This window comes from Taurulus bubalis, assembly GCF_910589615.1.
Source record: "Taurulus bubalis genome assembly, chromosome: 8".
In the NCBI taxonomy this organism is placed as follows: Eukaryota; Metazoa; Chordata; class Actinopteri; order Perciformes; family Cottidae; genus Taurulus; species Taurulus bubalis.
In genome coordinates this window covers 15,028,289-15,050,415 of record NC_136596.1, presented here as the reverse complement: position 1 = coordinate 15,050,415, position 22,127 = coordinate 15,028,289, and the positions used below count along the sequence as shown (strand labels likewise).

Genomic DNA, 22,127 nt, shown 5'->3' with positions numbered 1-22,127 from the left:
AAAAATAGCTTTCAGATTGTGCTTCTGTTGTCTGATTGTATACAGGTGGTTTTGGAGATTGAAGACAATAAAGATATTGGATGGACAATAGCAAACCCATAGACGTGCATACTAGCTTCACAAGAGACACACTTTTTATACAACTGTTCACTAACTTATTAATAATTCACAATCACACATTTTCATTGAAGATTCAACAAGAGTTTAATCTTTATTAATTAAATTATTCCAAAAATAATATCTTCGACAAGGGCTGAGGCTTGACTCAAAGTACTTGTTCAACACTGTAAAATGCACATCAGAGAGTATGAACATCCCTTTAGTAAAGCTCCTGGTGACTCCAGCATTGACTAGACTTTCAGTGACCTGCAGGTCAGAAGAGTCACACAACAACAGCGGAATCCGTGCTAAAGAGCAGGAAGAGCTGCCAGTCTGCTGCAGGAGATATCCGTCTTTTTATTGTTTGTGGAGGAATGGTCACATGTGCCTGCTGCAAGGAAACCAGTCATATCTACCCCCAGAACAACCAATTGATGCCGTTTCTAAAAGTGGAGATGGGCAGGCTCGCCCACACGCCTCCTGTTAAGTGGCAGCTCAGTAGTTTACAGAAGGCTTGTATCCATCCATCCATGTGTCTCCCTCAGAGAGGATGAAGGGACATGTCACGAGTGAGCCCCTGTCGTTTAAATAGACGAGGCAACAGATGAAGAGAAGAAATGGATCTCAAAGGGAGGCTCAAGACTTGACACAGCAGGACATCTAGGCATTATGCCGAGGAAAGACTTGATGCTCAGTGCTAAAAACACTTTGCGGTGGCCAGAACGACCGGCGTATTGCTTTCAACGCATCAGCAGAAGGAACGATATTCCTAAATGTGTCCAAAACCAAGAAACTAAAGCTCTACCACTGTTTGTTGCACCACATGGCTGCGTCCGCTACAAGATGACACACTGGGGTGAGAGTGTGTGGCTCAGTGAAGATTTAGCTCCAAGTCAGGTCCGCCCCTTCTGTGTTTGTGTATGTGACCTTCCCCTGCGACCAGATTTGATCAGGCGCTGCAGGTTTTCTTGGAGAGGAAAGTTATTTCTGGCGGGTTGGCAGTGATGTCAGGAGTTTTCCTGTTGTTCTGAGAGAGGTGGAAAAGGTGTGGAGCCAACCGACGAGGAGGGTTACGGGAGAGGGGTCTCTGTTGAATCCCTCCTCTTAATACAATGGTTGTTTTCTGGATGACAGATGCTGCTTAACCCACCCTGACCCAGGGAGTTGTGATGGCCCAGCTGAGTGACGGGCCCATACAGGACTCCCTAGGCTCTGCTTCAAACTGCACAGGACGCTATCCGCCCCCCAACAAGGGAAGGAACAGTCTCTTTGGGCAACCCCCATGATAATATATGTTCGTCTGAGAAACGCCATGAATTAAGGGTAGAGGAGGGCACCCACTTCTGCTATCTTGTCCTATTGACTGAAATATTGAGACAAATTGAGTACTAAATCACTTCAGAGAAGAGTGGTATTGTGACAGTGCTTGAAAGCCTGTAGACTGTCTATTGTCATGCAGTCGCCTCTGTAGCAGCTCTGAGCTGCATTTATCATCACTGGGGATGGAGGGTGAAAGAGACCATGCCATCGGTTTGTCATACTTAACTTGTCTGTCTCCATCTGAGAAGAGTAGTCAGAGCGAGCAGGAACGGGGTCTTGGTATTACAGTCAGATGAAACCAAATCGTATTTTTTCTTCTTTTTCTAGTGTTAATTGGGTTTTGTATTACAACAAACCTTTATCAGTTGAGAAATGAACATGAGGCCTGGTATTCCTAAGGGGCTTCACATAGCGGGGGTTGGTTGCCTCGGCTAAAACAGTTTGATATTCACACTTTTGTGCTTGTCTGGGTAAAACTCTAATGATGCTGCATCCAGCTGGCTCTAGCATGGTGATACTAGAATAGGTGTTTTTTTCTCCTAGCAGCATGCCACACAAGCACAGCAGCCTTCAGAACATCTCAACAGCTCAACATGCTGCTCCTTCCTTCTGGAGAAGACAGGTACTTTACACCATGTCTCCTTCACAACACAACCACTGTCTCTCCCTGCCTCCTCGCTCTGAGCTGCTGTCCTCTCAGCTGCAGGGAGTGCACATCCACCCCCCCAGAATTCCAAATATACACAGAAACTTCTTCCTAGCAGCTTACAATGCCTCGTCCTGACCTGTCTCCACCCTCGGCCCTGACAAACAGCCTTCTCCTCGAGGTGCAGGGCTGAGCACATGGTTTGCATCTTGTGAGCCAAATTATGACATTTAGAGCTGGTTGTTTCTTTCCACATATTATAGCTAAACTTATCTAAAACATCCACATTAAAAAGCTAAATTATAAAATGCAGAGTCGTATTACACCTTTGATTGTATTTGCAAATCTAAGACATGTATTGTGAAATATCATACAGAAACATTACATTTATTGATATTTACCTCGGCTGCAATTGTTTTCGAAGAAAAATAAATATGTTGACCTTAGTAATCATTTCCCCTAAATACCAAATTCTTAGGCTTCCCGTAAAATCACAAGATTTAGTGGGACTGAACATAGCCTCTTTTTTAATAATTACACAATGCACTGCTTTAATGCATGACGGTTTAAAACAAGAACAGATTTGACAAAGTGATAATGGATAAGTGGTAAATTATTTCCCACTTCACACTGACTCACAAGTGTTTTATGTGAATCAAATGTTAGTATTTGTCTGCTACAGATTAATATTTAGATTTTAAATTGTATTTACAGCATGTACCAGTTTAGACCTATGCCTCATATTTAAAAGTTTGATCTGAATGCGCCAGCATGGACGTTGGCAGCCGCTAGGTGGCACTGTGTCCGTTTGGTAAAAGTCCTCTTGATTTCCCCCCAAAGGTACAGCGATGTCTGACAACTAATTCTCTAAATGCCCACTGTCCACAATGTCGGGAAAGTAATAATGTGTTGTTCTCATTTCACCAAAGAAAATATCCATGGTGGTGAATGGAAATACATTGTGTTCAGTATTCCCACATGTTTTATATTAAATATACACAGAGTTTTGTTAATCTAAGGAGGCAAGACTTCCCAACATACACACAATCCAATTAATTATAGAATACTTCGGAAATATTTTGTTATATATCACCACTAGCATTTTTAATAACCAGTTTTAATTTGTGAACTCGGTCATGTTACAATTCACGAGAGGAACAAGATTCATGGTCTCTCCAAAAGTCCTAACCAACTAGATAAATAAACTAAAAGACAGAGAGAGAGAGAGAGAGAGAGAGAGAGAGAGAGAGAGAGAGAGAGAGAGAGAGAGAGAGAGAGAGAGAGAGAGAGAGAGAGAGAGAGAGAGAGAGAGAGACGTGTGAGCTACACACAACATAAACACTCTGAATTACATAACCAAAAATATAACATCCGAAACATGCCTATGCAAAACTCAAATCTATGGCATAAAATTATTTTAAAAAATTATGTTTTTGTTATTGTGGTTGACTTCCTTATATTTTGATTTTTTTTTTTGTTTTGCCTCAAACTCACATGAACATGTAGATAGGCTATTTGCAATGTGTTATGTCTTATCTCAGGTTATTGCACCACTTAACCTTGCACAGATAACCTCGACCATTGTAGGCCGACAGCTAATTAACCTTTGAAGTAATTAATCCTAATTTGGCCTTTGAAAAGTGTTCTATTTTACAGACTATAATACTAAGAGAATGCTATTGATTATCGGAACCGAAGACCAATATCATCCACATGATTTAGTTCAGATGGTCTTTTAAGGGGGATTTGTCTCCCCCCCACCCCCGAGTTTAATGACACACACGACAATATTCTTCTATTCATACCTTTTTCCCAGAATCAATATTAGCTTAGATATTTAAGATACATGTATGTTAGGTCGTCATATCTCAGTCAGCACACACTGTAAGTCAATCTTCTGAGGACAATGTTGACTATTTCATCATTCACCACACATTTTCATTTTGAGAACAAATGTAACATCCTCATTGGTGATTGAGACCGATTAATGTGAGACTGTATTGCATTAATACATCCTGTAAACAACTTTGCCGTCTATTCATTGCTTGTGCACAGCTTGTTGTTATTGGTGTAAGTTATTGCATTAGGCTATATATGTTGTTGCAATGGGAATGTCACAGCCAGCTCTAATGAAGGCTGGCCACTGCATGGATGTGTGGGTGCAGGGGCTAAAAAAAAAGTTTGCTCATCGGTGAGGAAGGCTAGAGCAACATACAACTTTAACAGCATGTGCTGACATTTACTTCATCCTCCAGTGGAGAATATGAGAGTTGCAGCAGTGTTTCCTTACCTCAGTGGTTGTATACTACAATTCTCTGGATAAAAAGAAGATCCGTTTGGAGAAAATTTAATTATTTTCAAGACCAGTTCAAATGTTATGGTGTGTTTTATTGTGATAATACTGCGCGATCTGTGTTGGTGAAAAAAGTACATACACTTCAAGCCAAAGCCATTTCTAAGATCTGATTTTCACACAATCTCATGGACCACCTTAAAAGCGTTTGTCCCGCCCTGAAAGCTTTCTTTGGTCGTTCTGATTGGCTGAGGGCTCATTGATGGAAGCGGCTGCAGAAATGCAAAACTTGTTGCTGGCTCACACAGCGCCAAGCGGCAGAGCGGAGTGAGAGTGTATCTGTGAAACGCTCCAAAGTGCACTCAGACCACACCAGACAAGACTCGGTAAACGAAGGGACGCACACGTTAGGAGCGGCACGCTTTGAAAGGACTTAAGGCAAAGGCGCTTCTCTGCAAGGCGCATGACCGGCAGCGCGTGAAGGATGCTGTCCAGCCTCTCCGGAGTTGTGGAGTGCGGGTAGTGCATGCCGCGCTGCTCCGGGTCCAGGTCGCGTTCACGGACGCTCCGGTTCCCCGGTGCCCGGGTTGGAGATCCGTGTTTGTGGACTTTCAATCGCACTGGACTTTTGGCTACGTGCCTGCTCGGCAGTTAACGTGATTTTGAAAGACATCAGTGGGCAGTATTTATTTAAAGAAATCTTTTTTCCTCTAAGCTACAGGGGTAGTTTTAACTATACGGCTCAAATTGGACTTTTTTTTCTTCTTGTTTCCAGTATGGGACTTTATCCAAAAAGTCGCTCAGGGACTTTTTACATTGGACTGGAATAAAGAATTAGCTGACAGAAATCGTTATATTACCTGCTCGATCGCTCATTTAGTTTGTCAAGGAGACTTTTTTGTGTCATGTTCGCACCGAAGAAATGCGCAAAGAAAAACTTTGGAATATGGTAGGTCCCCCGTGCAGCAAGTTAAATAACAGTGTTTTAAATGCGTTTGCTTAATCAAATACAAAAGGAAGAGCAGTCAAGTGCACGCATAAATACGGGAGCGGGGACACAGTTTACGTGCGTATTTGGACACAGTCGATTCCCTCTCTCGTGCGCGTCCTTGGAGTTGAAAAACAAAAACAATTGATTCACCATAATAACTTATTTGGTGAGTTTTAACGTTTAAAGAGTAAACCGCAGTTTGATCATTAGAGTAATACAAACATTTAAACAATTTATTGTATATCTTTTTTTACTTTTTACTTTTGGGATCGTACGGTAAAAACAGACAGTGTGCTGATGTCCGGCAAACTGGCCGTCATGTGGGATTGATCGCAGGGTAGTATGTTTGGGCTGGAACAGTTTTCTTCTCAGATTAATAGCAGAACCCCTGGCCAGTCAGAGAGAAACATAAGCCAACCGAGACTGAACATGGGCTCCCATTATAAAAGCCCTGGTTTTCACGCTGGAGGCCCGCCAGGAGCTGTGGAACCCGGCATGGGACCTCTGAGTGAGCCGCAAATGCTCGGGCTCAATATGAACATGAACGGAGAGCAGCAGTACGGGGGCTTTCACCCGCGGGGTCACTCGGACATGCATGCAGGCGGCGGACTGCAGCAGCAGCAGCAGCAGCAGCAGCAAGGACCCATGCATGGATTTTTTAACAACCAGCAACCTCATCAAGGACATCCTCACGGCCATCAACCTCACCCCCACCAACCTCATCCTCATTTCAGTGGAAATTTTGGAGGCCCAGAGCCAGGGTCGTCATGCTTGCATGGTGGCAGGCTAATGGGCTACAACAACAATGGTATGGGACCACAGCAGGGCTTTGGAGAAGGATTTGATCCTCTCGCTGAGGAACAGGCAGGGGATGGCTTTCCCCAGCAGCAGCAGCAGCAGCAGCAGCAGCAGCGGCCTGGTAACATGCCTGACTTTCAACATCACGGTCCTCCCAGTGGCAGCCATGCTGTCCCTGCTCCCTGTCTACCCCTGGACCAGTCGCCTAACAGAGCAGCATCCTTCCATGGTCTCCCATCCTCCTCATCCTCCTCCTCCGAGTCTCATGGCCTAGAGTCTCGGCGGATGCCCAACCAGGGAGCTGTAGAGGGATTAGAGTATAACTTCCCAAGTGAGCCTCCATCTGGACATTTTGATGTACATGTATTTTCCCCATCAGAATCAGAATCTCAGTTACCCCATTTTGGGCCAGGAAGGCCAGTTCCCAGTGGGAATTTCCCAGGGAACCCTGGCATGCCACGGACACCAGGTATGGCAGGCATCTCTAAGGGACACCCGCCGCCGCCACAGCAGCCTCAGCACGGAGTGTTTTTTGAACGTTTTGGAAATGGCCGGAAGGTGCCCGTGGGAATGGAGCCGGGGGTCAATGCAAGGCACCCTCTCATGCAGCAGCAGCAACAACAGGCTGGCTTGATAGCCAGACAAAATGCATGTCCCCCTGGCCTCCGCCGACCCCCTCAGGCTGAGCCCGGCTCGACTAACCCTAACATTCTGGACGGAGGGGTCATGGTGCCTGGCCAACACAACCAGTTTGAATATCCCATTCATAGACTGGAAAATAGGGGTCTGAACCCCTATGGGGACCCCATGTTTAATATGCAACAGCCAGCTCCTCCTCCCTCCCAACAACCACCAAATCAGAGGCTGCAACACTTTGATTCTCCTTATATGAACATGGCGAAGAGGCCTAGATTTGACTTTCCTAATGCACATGGCGGTGAAGGCTGGTGTGGTGGAATGGATAACCACCTCTCCCCCTCTGCCTACACCGGCCTGCCTGGTGAGTTCACCCCACCTGTGAGTGAAGGTTTTCCACCAGGTCCCCTGCAGCATCCAGGGCCCGAGCAGCAGTCTCTGCAGCAGCGGCAGAATGCAGCCATGATGATTAAACAAATGGCCTCGCGCAACCAGCAGCAGAGGATGAGGCAGCCCAGTCTGCAGCAGCTGGGTCACCACGGCGATGTACCTCCTGGCCCAATGACTCACGGAGGCCCAGTCGGGAACATGCCTCAGCCCAACTTTGACAGGGAGAATGCTGGCAGGATGCCCAACATTGATGGACAAAATCCTCATGTAACTCAGGAGAACTCCTGGTTCCAAGGGTCCCACCCACCAGGGGAGATGATGTCACGGCGTATGGGTGGAGCGGGTAATGAGTCGGGGCCCCATGACATAGGGCTACAGCAAAACGGAGCTGGAATGATTTTTAGACAAGGCATGGGCATGCAGGAGCCCATGAGAATACCAGGAGATGGGCATGTACAGGCTCTCCATTCTCCAGGCATGCACTCACAATTCAGCGGCAACATGGGCAACCTTTCACAAATGCAGTCTCCAGGAGCAGGGGCAGGCCATCCAAACGCCCCAGCAGAGAGGCGGCCAGCTGACTTCCCTGCACCCCCAATGGGAGCACAGCCAACATTTCCCTATGGGGGGGCTAACCGTCAGGGGCCTGCACACAGTGCTCCCCAGGGGGTGAACACCTCACCAGGGAGCTACCCTCCTCAGTCAGAGTTTCCCCCAGGCCAGCGGTCGTCTGTTAGTAAGCTTGGAGCTCTGTCCCTTGGGAACTTCAGCAAAACCAGTGCTAAAGACAGTGTTTTTGGCCAGAGCTGCCTGGCGGCCCTTTCCACGGCCTGCCAGAACATGATCGCTAGCCTTGGGGCCCCCAATCTTAACGTAACGTTCAACAAGAAGAACCAAAATGAGGGCAAGCGAAAACTGAGTCAGACAGAGCAGGACATTAATAGCAACACATCTAATGGGACTGGCAGTGCTGGACCTGAATATTTTCAGAGCAGCACTTCCCAGAACAGCCAGATGCCTGGCACTGGGAATAGCAACTCTAAGCCTGCAAGTCAAAGCCAGACGGTGCAGGGGGAAGCCAGTGCCCTCTCCCCAAATTACAACATGGACGCTACCCCATGCAGTGAGGGGAAAGCAACAACAGGGAGTGGGAGAGGGAGAGGCAGGAGAAAAAGAGACAGTGGACATGTGAGCCCTGGAATTTTTTTTTCCCCTGACAATGCTAACCCTGTTGTAAGTCCAGGCCAGCAGACCCCCTCTGCTGGTGTTGGGGAGAGGGGTGGGGGTACACCCCACGAGAAACACCTCCAATCACCCTCTTGGGGAAAAGGAGGCGACCTAGTGTTGGGGGACCAGGCCGATTTGATGTCTTCCTTGGACAGTGGCATTCAAAGTGTCGCCAAGTCTGACAGCAGCTCACCACGAGTAGACTTTCCTGACGATGTCAGCACCCACTATGGCAACGAGGACGAGGTGTCCTCCAGCTCAGATGCAGGAGGCCCCTCTGCCGGCAAGCCCAATCGCAGCCCTATGATGACCGGCTCCCCTAAAATGCAGAGGAGTGACCATGGGTTGATGAATGGACAGAAGCCCATAGCCATGGGCATTAACAATCACACTACCTCGACACCAGACAGCTATGGACAGAATGCTGGGGGGGCCACGGGGGCCAGCGGGGTAAGCCACCCAGGCACCCCTGGGGGGGAGCAGGTACGCACCCCATCCAGCACCTCTGGCCAGGAAGACATCCATCCTCTGGAGATTCTTCAGGCCCAGATCCAGCTACAGCGGCAGCAATTCAGTATCTCTGAGGACCAGCCCCTGGCCATAAAAAATGGCAAAAAGAATGGTGACTGTCCCTCACAGAACGGAGACAATGAGCTGGCAAGCTGCAGTCCTGATGCTGGGAAGGGCTCAATGGGCACTATTGACCTTGACACCCTTATGGCAGAGCAGCACGCCACCTGGTACGTGCCCAGTGACAAGGCCATGATGGACGGGTCAGAGGATGACAAGGCCATGGGACCATGGGAAAAGAACAAGGTCCAAAACAACAGCAAAGAAGGTAAATAAAACAGTTTTTTTTTCATACTTTACCCACTTTTCCTTTTTTTCTCATTTTCTGTGTCTCACGCTCACTCACACATGTAACACAAGCTTCATTTACTGATCAATTTTGCTCAATAAATTAGTTTATATTTGACATTTTCTTCCTTTTTAAAATGCTATTTATTTTATCTGAAATGCAGTGTGTAACATCATATACATAATAGGTCAAATGCTCTGGTAACGCTGATAATAGAAGACCTTTTGTCCATATTGTGCCGCCAGAAAGCAGCCGACTCTGTTTAAGTCTTTAAATTTCAGAGGTTGAGTCTACAGAAGGAATACATGCAATGGTAATGCCATTGAAGTCTTTACAAAGAAAATAAAAAAGAAGATTTATGCGGTATTTCTCTTGTTAAATTTGGTCCGTTTTGAAGAATGTAAAAATATATATATTTTCAGCGTGGAGCAATTCTAAATGCATCTGACTGAACAAAGTAAACCTCATACCCAACGACAATGCATTTTTTATACGTATCTTCATTGTATAGGCACTTCAAAAGAACAGCTCAAGTAAAGTAAACATTTCCTGAGGCTCTTTATCTCGGTTTTCAGGGTGAACAACTACATTGAGAAGATTAATAGATTTTTGAGGATATGCGTTTGCGCAGCGGGGTTTCCCTTCCCTTGTTACGTGTTTGTTTTTGTTATTACCATGGGATAATACAGAGCTGGTGAAAGTGGATTGACTTTAGATAGGCAGGACAGGATTCCAAGATTAGATAGCATGGTGAAATTAATAAAGCTATTCAATTCCAATTTTATTTTCCGTGGGAAATATTTAATTTAGAGACCTTTTAATACTTTTTAGTATCTAGTTTTAAATTGATTGTTGGTAAGCAGTTTATTATTCATCATATATCATCATAATATATGAATGTAGTGTACAAATATGTTGGCAGTAATTTAAGAGTCTTTACAAAACAAAGTTTCTCAAAGAAAATGTAAAATGTTCTGGCCTAAAGTAACAGAGGCAGTTTTTTAACGGAGATATTGCAGTCCGCAGGTTCATGGTTATTATATGGTTGTCATGTTTTACTGTTTTTATTATTCTTCCTATTATAATAATGATAATATTAATGTTGGTAATAATAATACTTTATTATTATATTGTTTTATTTATATTGTGTATGCTTTAATCATAATAGAAAACAATTTGGATAAATTATTGTGCATTATAATTGCAGAATTAGGCAAGTTATTTATTAAAATATGTTGGTTTTATCTATCTATGTCTGCTTATTTATTTTTTTGATTACATTTTTTCTTCCTTTTTTTTATGTTGGCTATTTCCAAATAGTTTCCAATTAAAGCAGCAGACCAAATGGTTGATGTTGCTGCATAAGAAAATCTGGAAGAACTGACCATTGTCAGGGTTAACCTAGAGAAAGGGTTGTGGATATAATAATATGTATGTATATAAATGTGGATTTCGCCTCGCGCGTCTCGAGCGCCTCTTTGTTCTGATCATTGCGGGTGCAGAGTCGCGGGGGCGCGCACCGCGCGGAGTCAGGCGCACTGTTTATACGAGACTGAGCACAGGATGTCGGTGCTGCCACCAATGCTATTACTTCGGGGGACCACTGTAACTGGCCGTTAACACACGTGACTAATATCACCGTTCACCCCAATTATAAATCAACAGAAAAATAACAAGTAGTGTTTATAGGCTATATTTAAATTTGAGTCAGAATGATGAAAACAAGCACATTTCACTTCAGGCAGGTATTTGTTTTCTTTACAAATGGTGCTCACAGTCCTCAGCTAAATTAGAAGACAACTTACTTATTATGTCTTCCCATGATTACTGTGTGTGTGTGTGTGTGTGTGTGTGTGTGTGTGTGTGTGTGTACTCAACAAACAAAAACTGAATAAAACGGAGCATATAAGGTGTCAAAAGTGAAAGAAGCCTACTGATACCAGGAGATGATAAGTAGCCTAATTTAATCACTTTGGATATTGATTAATGAGTATTATTTTGAGTCGGAAACCCAACTCTGATAAGCAGTCAGCCACAGTCACCCTGTTGCTCTCTCTGTTTTAATTTCTCTTGGGCTGATGGCACATTTTAATAAAATAAGTTCAGACAAATCTGTAGGTATTTAACGGCAGAATAGTCAGATTGCTGCTCTCATTACCTCTCTCCTTCTATCTCCTGTCTCCTTCTCTCCACCCTTCTCTCCTCTTTCAGCCCTCCCTGCATGGACAGGAGGCATGCAGCTCTGGAGCGATCGATAGCTAGTTAGCACAAATCACGGCTCCTGACAGTTTCTCATTTGAGTGCTTCAGACAGCAAAGATGAAAAAAGGGTGGAGGTGTATTTGGGAGGGGAGGGGGATTTTGAGATTGAATCTGATGCTTAGGCTACACAGAAGGGAGCAAAATAACATAATAATTTAAGATAAGTCATAGCCCACAGAGTAGTTCCATAAGAGCCAGCATCCCAGAGGCTTTTCACATTGCAAAGATGATCCACCTCTACCACTCATTCTCGTCCTCAGTGTTGTGAACTAAATTCTACACGTTGGAAGATAATGTCAGTGACACTAATTTGAAATAAATCAGGCCGATTCGTAAGACTGTTGGCATCAACTAAATGTAACTTGGACAAGAACATTCTTGAGATTATCATTTTCATGAGGAGAAAATGTGATGTAATTCCAGCGAAGGTGCAAACATTTGTTTCCCACTTATGATATTCTTTTGCAGTGAACATTTTCATAACGGTTATATGAGATATTAAATATAGGGAAATTTGTTTTCTAAAGTTGATATGACCTGTCCAACTCCTTTTTCCATTCACATTTTTTCAGTCTCTCAGGAGTGTTGTTGAATTATGCATAAAGTGTTTAAATTATTAAACAATTAGCATGATATCATGTTATTTTTTCACAAAAAAATATTTTGAATACAATCTAATTTGAAAATGCATTTCAATTAAATTCATTGTAATTATAAGCAGAACTTTGAGTGCTTTCTCATTCAATTCAGAAATGTTACTAAAAATATGAGATTATCTGTTTCTGATGCCTGGTCAAATGCAGGTCAAAAGTTTTACCCACTTTTTCCTGGAGTATGCAGGTCAAAATTGCGTACGTTTTAGTGTTTAAAAAAATAAATTGTATCGCTGTTTAGGACGTTAACTTTTACTGCGAGATAATTTAAACACGTCACTTACGGTGTTGTGTGTACTTTGGGGCTGCAGAGCAGTTTGCTTCACATGAGTTGATTGCAGTTAAAGTAAAAAAACTGGGAGGTCATGGGTCAGTTTGGTAGTATTTGGTTAATATTTCCATCGCTCTGTGCCTTCTTCACTATAAGTGTTCAAGGTGACATTGTGTGAAACTTCAGAGGGACCCCAGATCACTTTGTTGCCAGGTGTGTTTGTGTTAGCGCTAAAAGCAAGAGAGACTGCATCTTGCCACGATTCGAAGAAGAAATTTCATATTTAGCCTTGAATGTTTGAATGTGCACACAAGTAGCCAATATAGGTGAAACTGAGCTTATTTGGAGAGGAACTTTGCTCTCAGAGCTGATGTCTGTTCAGTGGATCCCAGCTCACCTCCCTGTGTGCTTGTTCAAAGTGATGCGTGCTGCAGTAAGGACTCCCTTTGGACCCCATGTTTGGCCTCCTCTCTTTGTGACAGCATGTAGCTCAAGTATTTCACCAAGGCACATTTCTACCTGCCGCTGTCAGCCTGCAGAGTCTTTTGTGCAAGTCCGCTTCGTGTGCTCCCACAGAGGCAAAGCTATAGAGCTGTATATACGAGCAACCTTTCCTTGTACGGTGTCAGTTAATACCATTTCCCCTTTTTTCATATTTCTTTTGCGCTCTTCCTCTTCCCTTCTCTTTAGGGTATCTTAGCCAGAAGTCGACCGTTTATTTGGAAACTCATGTACAGCCTTGATAACAGGCAACCAGCAGGCGTAGGAAGTGATTCAGTTATTTTTACTTTTTGCCACACACACACTTACTACTTTGTTTTTTATCAGCACAGTTAAAAATGTCATAGTTAACCCTGTGGAATAGCTTCACTCTTCACTCTCAATAATCTGCCCATAAACAGCTCTAATCATGATCAAATCTCTTTTGCTCTGACTTTGACAGGTTTGAAAAGAGGGAACTTGCGTCTTATCACACCTACTAGAAAGCACTTAAATCCACTGAAAGAGCGTATTGATATTCCACGATGGAGAACAATCCTGTGAGACTACCTGCCTTTGACATTTCAGTACGACAACAACCCCACAAATCACACCAGTAATTTCTATTTCCCTTTTCTAAAAAAAAGTAGAAAGTGATTGGCACATGCTTGAATGTGGAAAACAGCTCGGGGCAGTCTATGTTCTTTACCTGTCATTACAAGGTGTTTCATATTGACTTTTTACAACACGCATCTAGTAAGCCCCCCCTGCACACTCCTGTAATGCAGTAATGATAATCATTATGATAATCATAGCAATTAGCCTTGGTAATATTGTTTCCAAAAGTCATAATTCATCCTCAGGCAACTCCTTTAAGTTGACTTGGTTATTGACGGGTTGATGGGAGCTACACAGAACAGCAACATAAATACACGATTCAAATGTTAGTTTAGAAGCTAACGTCCTCCTGAACCAACACATCCCTGGTGTGGACACAGAAATAATTTTCCTGTGATGTTATAGTTCTGCTCTCGCCGTATGTTCGTGATTTTATGCATGTGTGTGCTGGTATGCACGAGTGTGTGTGACGAAGGGCAGGTTTGTAGACACTGCAACTAGATAGTGTGGATTTGTCAGGTGTAGACATAATGTTTGATTTATTTAGACTCTGTGTCAGACTCACGGCTTCAGCCCCCGATCTCAGGTGTCTCGCTCGGTGGAACACGCACACTTAATACTAATGTGTTGAAAATATTTAAGAGTTTACTTGACTTGTAAATAGCGCAGGACTGAAAAGCACCTATCATGCATTTAAAGCGTCTGGAATTTAAGAGCATCAGACAGCATTTGTGTGTGTGTGTGCGTGTGTGTGCATGTAGCGCACACACACACACACACACACACACACACACACACACACACACACACACACACACACACACACACACACACACACACACACACACACTATGTTCTCTGGCTTTTTGCAAGACATTGAGCACTAGTGACAGTCAAAGGAAGCCTATTAAAGAAGCGTGTTTGTGACTGATGAAGGGAGAAAAAGATGAACAAAGGTGTCAGGCCTTGCTGGATTTTCAACTCTTCAAAATAGCAGCTCATCCAGTGTTTTGTTTTCCCCGGGGAAGGGTGTTAGAATAAAATAAAACTTGTCTCAGCATGTGGTAAATATTCTCCTTGGATGCAGCAGGGAATGGAAAGCTGAGTTTATCTGGGAGATGCATAGAATGAGGACTTTCAGACCTTCGATCGTGGATGTATGTGACGTGCCTCCAAATGTCCACTGTCTTGTTGAATGACTGCCAAAACAGAAAAAAAGAAGCTACTGAAAGGTTTCAGGGGTTCATATGTTGCCTGGGATACAAGTACAGCTTTTAAAAGGTGTGTGTGTGTTTTCAGAGGTTTAAATGTTGTCACTCCGCCAGCAGTATTTATGTTATTAGCCGTACAGGTAGTCGTCAGGCACCTTTAATTTGTATTGAGCACTTGACAAATGGATTATGACACTGGTGCTGTTTCTCCTGGGTGACACAAGTAGAGGCTGATGGAGTGAAAGAGAAAGTAAAAGAGATGGTGTTCTTTTTCAGAGAACAGATGTAGTTTTCGTTAATAAGGCGAGTGACTGGGTAATAGCTTTGCATTTATGGAAGAGAAAATAATTTAATTTAAACATGTTTTTCCATCAGTTCCATGCTAGTTTTACACAGAACAGCAAACAAATAAATAAATAGAGAATATCATTTATAAATTACTCAGATTCAAATAATCTTTTTTTTTTTGGCATGGGACGGTTTGAACATTTAATTTCACAATTATCCAGGCCCAAATTATTGCAATTCATAATATTATACAAATAATCATCAATATATGTGTAAAACTCTTAACAGGGCACTACACTTACTGGAATCACTTTATCTTACATTTTGGTAAGAAACATATTTTTTATTGCATCACAAGATCGGACACGCATCTTTCTTTAGGGGACATCCTTAGCAGTGGAAAACAAGCAAATCATGAGGCCCTCTTGATAAGTAAATGGTGAATATTTTTTGTTTTTTTTAAAGACATTGTGTGTCTGTTCTTTCTTAAATGATAATTCCTGTATTTTTTTAATATTCTTCTCTATGATAACGAGCTAGATAAGTTATTCTTATTCATGATTATTTGGGCAATTTAAAGCCACCCAGATCAACTTAGTGAGTGTGTTTATCGTCCTATCCCCAATCTGTTTACACTTTTGCAGTTTGTGAAACAGAATTAATAACTTCTACTATTTAGACTCTAGCATGCATGTGCACCTAACCTCAAAATTGCCACTGTTTTCACATGTGGTTGACCTTTTCAAAAAAGGTGAAAACACAAAAAGCAAAGTGTTGCAGCACTGTGCTGAAACAAAATAGAGACGGCGAAGTAGATCAATATGTCACCGAGTTGGACGACACGCTGGACAGGTCCTGGACATGGTTGTGAGTTATGAAGGAGGCACTAAATCACTTCCCATGTTCTGATTTGTGTCTGGTTTCCGAAGCACTTCTTGTGGTCGGAGGGAAAGGGAATGGGAGTGTTGCTGGAGAGAAGGTAACAAATGCTAGGGGCAATGCCTGCCTGGGCAAGTTATTTTTCCACTTTATGTTGGCCAGAGAACAGAGAGGTAATTCAAACCAAAATATTATCTTGTGTGAGAAATGTCCCCCTGATCCCTCTAGAAATCCTCCCTACTCTGAAGGAATGGCCACATGTTGGCAGTTGGGTCAGGGAGCCTGGTGTACCCAGGGGATACTTGGAATAATGCCTCCGTTAGCTCTCATATACATCATTAAGACTTCCCTGAACATAACTGTACCTGAGGGAGATTTTTCAATTTTCTGGGTGGCTTAATAATTCGGCAACAATCTCCATGTCCTGTCACTTCTGAGACAGTGATGAGATGCTATAGGGAGAACCTTAAGTTGTTCTATTTCCAGAAGAGTAGACTTTCTCTTTGCTTCTCTGGCCCTCTTGGTTGAAATCAGATCTTTTCTCTCCCCCTTTTTTTTTTAAATCTGACTTTTTCTCTGAGGATTGTGATGGGTGTTTTGTGCTGACAAAGACCGAATCCTCTCACAAGGCCATAGTGGTAGTTGTTATGCTAAAGGAATCTGACCTGATGTCACACACTGTCATAGGAGCACAGGCCTTTGGGTGTTTTTGTCAGCGAGCGGAGCATTCTGATTGGGCTGGTTTGTGTTCACAGAGGATGGGGTCGCGCCCCCTGGATCACAAGGTTAAAGGTGAAGTGTCGTCATGGAAGTAGAGCTTGGGAGAGAAAGGGCAGAGGCCTGCCGCATGGGATTCTGGGGCCTGTGAAATCAATTTGACAGTTCTGAGGATCTTGAGAAGAGAGAAACTTTTCTTAAATAAATACATTTCTTTCAGATTCTTTTCTGCCCTACTTATTTTTTTTTACAAATAGTCACAATATCTGTGTCGTCTTCATGTGTCATTATTTTAATTTAGCTGTTGTTTTTAGGATTAATAAAGAAATTACTAACACTTATTATTAAATTGCTATAAAACGCACAGTCCTTGTTTACCTCCCTGTGTTGCTTCGAGTGTGTTGAGTGTGTGTGATATGACACGTAAACCCATGTCAGGCCGTCAGCTCCCAGACACATTGGTGTCATCCAGACAGCCAGAGCTGTGCGCTGTGCTCCCAGCCTTCATGACACTCGAAGCTCTACTCATCTCTGTAAATCGTCTCTAGCTGTGTCTGTGAGACGGCTCCAAAACCCCACTGCTGTGTCTGTGTGTGTGTGTGTGTGTGTGTGTGTGCGCGTGTGTGTGTGTGTGTATACACATGTGTGTTTGTGTATCGTATATGTATTTGTGTGTGTGAGAGAGCATCATCACCAGGCACTAAATAACAATAAATAAGTACTGCACTTGGGGCGAGAGATATAGTGATATAAGTGCATCACATTAAATTCCGTATTTATTTAACACATCACAGTGGTAATCTTTTCTAGCTGTAATGTGGTTAAGGATATTTAGGTGTATTTGTGGTTCAGCGCAGCTGCTTGCGCTGTTACTGTTCCCTTTTTATTAGGTATTTTCCCCCTCGCTTGCTGATGCTAAGCACTTGTTCCCTTCAGATGAATAGGCTATTATTGAGATATTACCGTGGATATGAATTCTACGTTAGTCAATGAACAGCCATAACAAGAAAGATCTTATTATATATAAAAACAGATTTCCCTGCTTGTAAAATGTCATGGTGATTTGGGATTTAGATTTGTGTGATGTAGAATTTCACACTGCCTTTTCCACTCGTGGAGTAATGCGCCGCCATGGATAATGCTTACAATTTAAGGGTTGTGTTTCGATTCCCCCCCCCACAAAAATCCCATCCCTTGAATCCCCTTTTGGCTACCCTTTAATACTTGGTGATATTTTTAATCCTGTGGTGGTCAAGTGTTCTGCTTATTTTACAAGTGGTGTATTTTGCATATGCTCTTAAATGACAACTGTATTGTAACAAATAGCAATCAGCCCATTCAGCTGGACTGCAGCTCTTCAACCTAAAGAGATGAAAGAAAAATGAACAACCGAAAAAACCTTTTTACAGTATTTCTTAAATTGTGTTTATAGATTTATTTAAAATCCTGTTTTTACCTGAACATGAATCCTGGGATTATACAATCAATACATTTGTATGTGTGGTGTGTGCGTGTGCAAGAAAAGAGAGTTATCATGTTTGTAATTTGATCTATATGAATCTTTTTCTCAGTATAATTTCTACTCTTGTCCTTGCATTGAAGCTGAGTGACGTGTGTGTGTGTGCATGTGCGTGCGTGTGTGTGTGTGTGTGTGTGTGTGCGTGTGTGCGTGCGTGTGTGCGCGCGCATATGTGTGTGTGTGTGTGTGTGTGTGTGTGTGTGTGTGGAGCAGCAGCAGCTGAGGGCTGGTGTGGGTATGGCAGCGGTTGGCGTGTTGTGTGTTTTTGGCTGTGCGCGTTGTCAGTTTGCTGTGTGTCAGCAGTGAGCCAGGGGAACGCTTGGCTGCCTATTCAGGCCGGTGCGGACCCTGCTGTGCCCAGCTAGCATGAGCTGCTGGCGGGTGCTGGAGGGCACAGCGCTGGGAAGAGGGAGTGTGAGTGGGTGGAGGGGTGGGCTTGGTGGGGTGAGATGAGATCCGCCATGCTGAGGTGTATGACTGGACCCTCTGGCAAATGTTAGATCTTGTCACCGCCACCACCAACGCTGCTTTAAATCCTCATTTCTCCCTTACCCCCCGCATCCTCATCCCCCACTTAAACCATGTTTCTAGTCCTTGGGATGGAGATGGAGAGAAATTCACAGAGACCGGCAGTCGGAGAGAAAACGAAATGGGGAACAACGGGAGACTTGGCTGTCTGACCTTTTACCAAATCCCCCCACTTTTCCATTCCAGTGGTCGCAGCCTAGACAGGCTGGGGGGCAAGCCTGCCTCGCTGCCTGCATGTCTGCCTGCCTTCTTCTCTTGGTTGTCCTAGCTGCCTGGCCTGGGTTCTCTACCCTGGCTGTGTTTTGTTAACACTTTGTCACTGCTGCCTCTGGGCTTGTGAAAGCAGAAAGGAAGGGAGATGAAAACAGTGAGCGAAAAAACTATAAAAATAGTTTAAATAGCAGACAAGGATGAGAAAAAAAAAAGAAAAAAGGGGGAGACGGGGTTGTGGATGATATGGAGGTCTGTGCGGCGCTTCTCCTGTCTCTCAGGTGAGCAGCAAACTGACTGGAGTGTTGTGATCTGCAGCCTCTGTGCCCAGACTGTGTCGTCTATCACAGCCTCTCCTTCTCTGACTCATGTAACTCAGCTTGTCAGAGCTGTTTTCTGCCTGTCTCTACATTCAGACACCCTGTACCTTAAAGTGTCTTTGTGCAGCACACTGATCTGCTCACCATCCACATAGAGTAAGCCAGTTGTATATTCAGTGTGATGAGAAGATGGGGGAAGAAGCGGACCGATTTTCGTGAAGGATCCCTAACATCTTCACACACACTTTCTCCGTGCTTTGGGCTTCCTTGCAGTCAAAACCCAAAACACACGATGCAACACTAGAGTCATGACACATAGCCCCCTTCTCCCCTCTTTCCTAGATGCTGTGTTTCTCTTTCCCCTAAACTTATATTAATTTCTGCCCTCTTCTCCCTCAGTACGCTGCAGTCTGTCTCTTAGCAGATGAAATGACGCTGCTCTTTTATGTATAGTTTAGCCAAGCACTTCCTGTCCTCATCAATCTTCCCCATGACAATTTTTTCAAGTCAAGTGATTTTTCTCCATATGTGAAGCATGCATCTCAGACGACTGCATTTACTTTTTTTTTATTTGACTTAATCAACCTGTGTATGGATTTTCCTGGAACCTTGGTGCAACCATTTAATATGAGGCTCCGTACCTTGGTGACACAGGGTCGATACCATGGCATGGTCATTATACCACTAAATTGGGTCAAGCAGGTTTAAAGGCCAGTATTCTCACTGCCCTTTGACCCTCTGACCAGAGGTCATGCAGGAGGGCTCCAAATTTGCACGCCTGACTGGGAGCAAATTAATGCGTTTTATGTTTGTTTTTTCACTTGTATATATCAGGCAGTGGGAGGTGGAGTGTGAGCAAAGGAAGCTTTGCTTACAGCCTCCTTTTTGCTTTGGTATTGATGGGGTGGTGGACTAGTGTTGAATTCATTTCACAGTACAGATTTAGAGTGGGAAGTGAAAATGACACTGGTTTAATTAAGCGTGTATATCAAATGGTTCATCTGTATCAGTAAATGACAATTTGCTTGAAGTTGTTTTTCATTTTTCATGTCTTAATTATCATTTTCCTCTCTATGCTTGTCTGCAGAATCAGAGCTGTCCCAGAGTAAGGCTGGGGCTGGGGCCGGTGCCCCAGGAGCTGGGGGAGGAGCCGGAGCTGGAGGGGGAGGAGCCGGAGCAGGAGGGGGAGGTAACCACCTGCAGTGCCTGTCCGTCCACTGCACAGACGAGCTGGGGGACAGTAAGGGCCGAGGGGGGCCTGTCTCGTCCTGGCGCTCTCTCCACTCTGATATCTCTAACCGATTTGGGACATTTGTGGCGGCACTGACTTGAACAAAAAGCAGGCCCAGCAGGAAGAAGGAAAGAACATTAAGACGAAGAAAAGCTTCAAAGACAATTAATGTTGATGATGATGATAAAGTGTTGATGAGGCAACTGCGAACAGCTCCTGCCTGTTCAGGGACAGAAAGACATTTACACTCATAAATGAAAACAACACCACAGTCTCTCTCTCTCCGCTCTCTCTCTCTCTCTCTCTCTCTCTCTCTCTCTCTCTCCCTCCGATCTCTCTCTTAAACACACACAAATACCTTATTTTTTTCTGATACATGCAGTCACCTTCTAGGACACTCTCCTGGACAATACAGCGCGGGCTCCCATACTCAACAATGCCCACATCTGAAAAACCTCAAATCAATATTTTTTTTTTTCTTTTTCTTTTTTTTTGTTGTTGAAGAAAAATAAAGAAATGTCAAAAGGAGGAGACTACAAACCAGAAGAAGCCGAATAAGAGATATTCAGTTGTCATTGGCTTTGATTGTATAACAGTTGAGTCCCCAACACACACACACACACACACACACACACACACACACACACACACACACACACACACACACACACACAAATGCACACACATTCACTGAATTAAGGCCTACTGTTTAATTAGAATTGGCCTGAACACTAGAAGCTAAACTAGAAAGAGGGTTGGTTTTGCATGAATGTAACTCAACTCATTTTTTTGTGAACACAACTTTTCCCTTCTTTGTCAAAGAAAATGTTAACCTTTATCATTTGCTGCTCTTAATCATTTATGATTTGTTGTAGTTCTCTATTCTTTTTATTGGCAAGAATAACTTTCCTTTATTCTTTTCTTTTGTACTCACCTCTCCTATCAACCTTACAAGCTCATCTTGCATACAATTTAGCCAATGAGAACTGAAAATGGAAGTCAAGGGATTGTTTAATAAGGGAATTGAAAAAAATACTATTGGTATTGCACATGTATAATAAGAGAAAATTTGCTGTGTGTTAGGCAATCTTGTAATCTTTAAATAAAGCTTCTGTTGAATTTGAATTTCTGAAACGATAGACGGAGGACTGTGACGGCAATTTACGAACTGATATTTGTTTTTGGTTTTCTTTTTTTAATATGTAAAGTGCAGTCGTCTGTTTTCCTGCATATTGTATATATCTGTATATGTTTTATTGAGTAACTAAATAACAATAAATATGACGTTAAAGGTGGCATTTCCTTTGGCAATTAATTTTGTTCTTTAGAAGTCTCCAAAGAATTGTCAGTCAGGGCAACAAATCTGAAATAGTTTGGTATTCATTGCACAGAAAGTATTCTGTTTGAGGAATGTTCAAACTGTAGAATATTGTGTGTGTGCACCCTGAGGGTCATCAGTGAATTACAGAGGTGCCTGCAGTATATCCCCAAGAGATAGATGTGACAAGAAAGTTTTGGACTGATGCACAATACCCTGAAAGCCTGCAGTAAGCTGTACCATATTAAGCCAGAAGCAGCACCATAAGAACATTAGAAAATGTCACTTCCTGGTGGATTTGGAAGCCAAGACGATTAATGACACATACACCTGCTCCACAACCTGGGTCACATTTTATCTTCTC

At 43.3% G+C, this 22,127-nt stretch overlaps 1 protein-coding gene across 1 annotated transcript; it reads left to right on the top strand.

Annotated features, from left to right (window-relative positions):
• Nucleotides 1-5,691: 5,691 nt before the first annotated feature.
• mn1b (meningioma 1b) lies at nt 5,692-20,546 on the top strand (the record flags this gene model as incomplete). Its single annotated transcript, XM_079222473.1, has 2 exons — nt 5,692-9,238; nt 20,302-20,546. 2 exons carry the CDS (start codon nt 5,692-5,694, stop codon nt 20,544-20,546), a joined length of 3,792 nt encoding a protein of 1,263 aa, XP_079078599.1.
• Between the last annotated feature and the right edge of the window lie 1,581 nt (nt 20,547-22,127).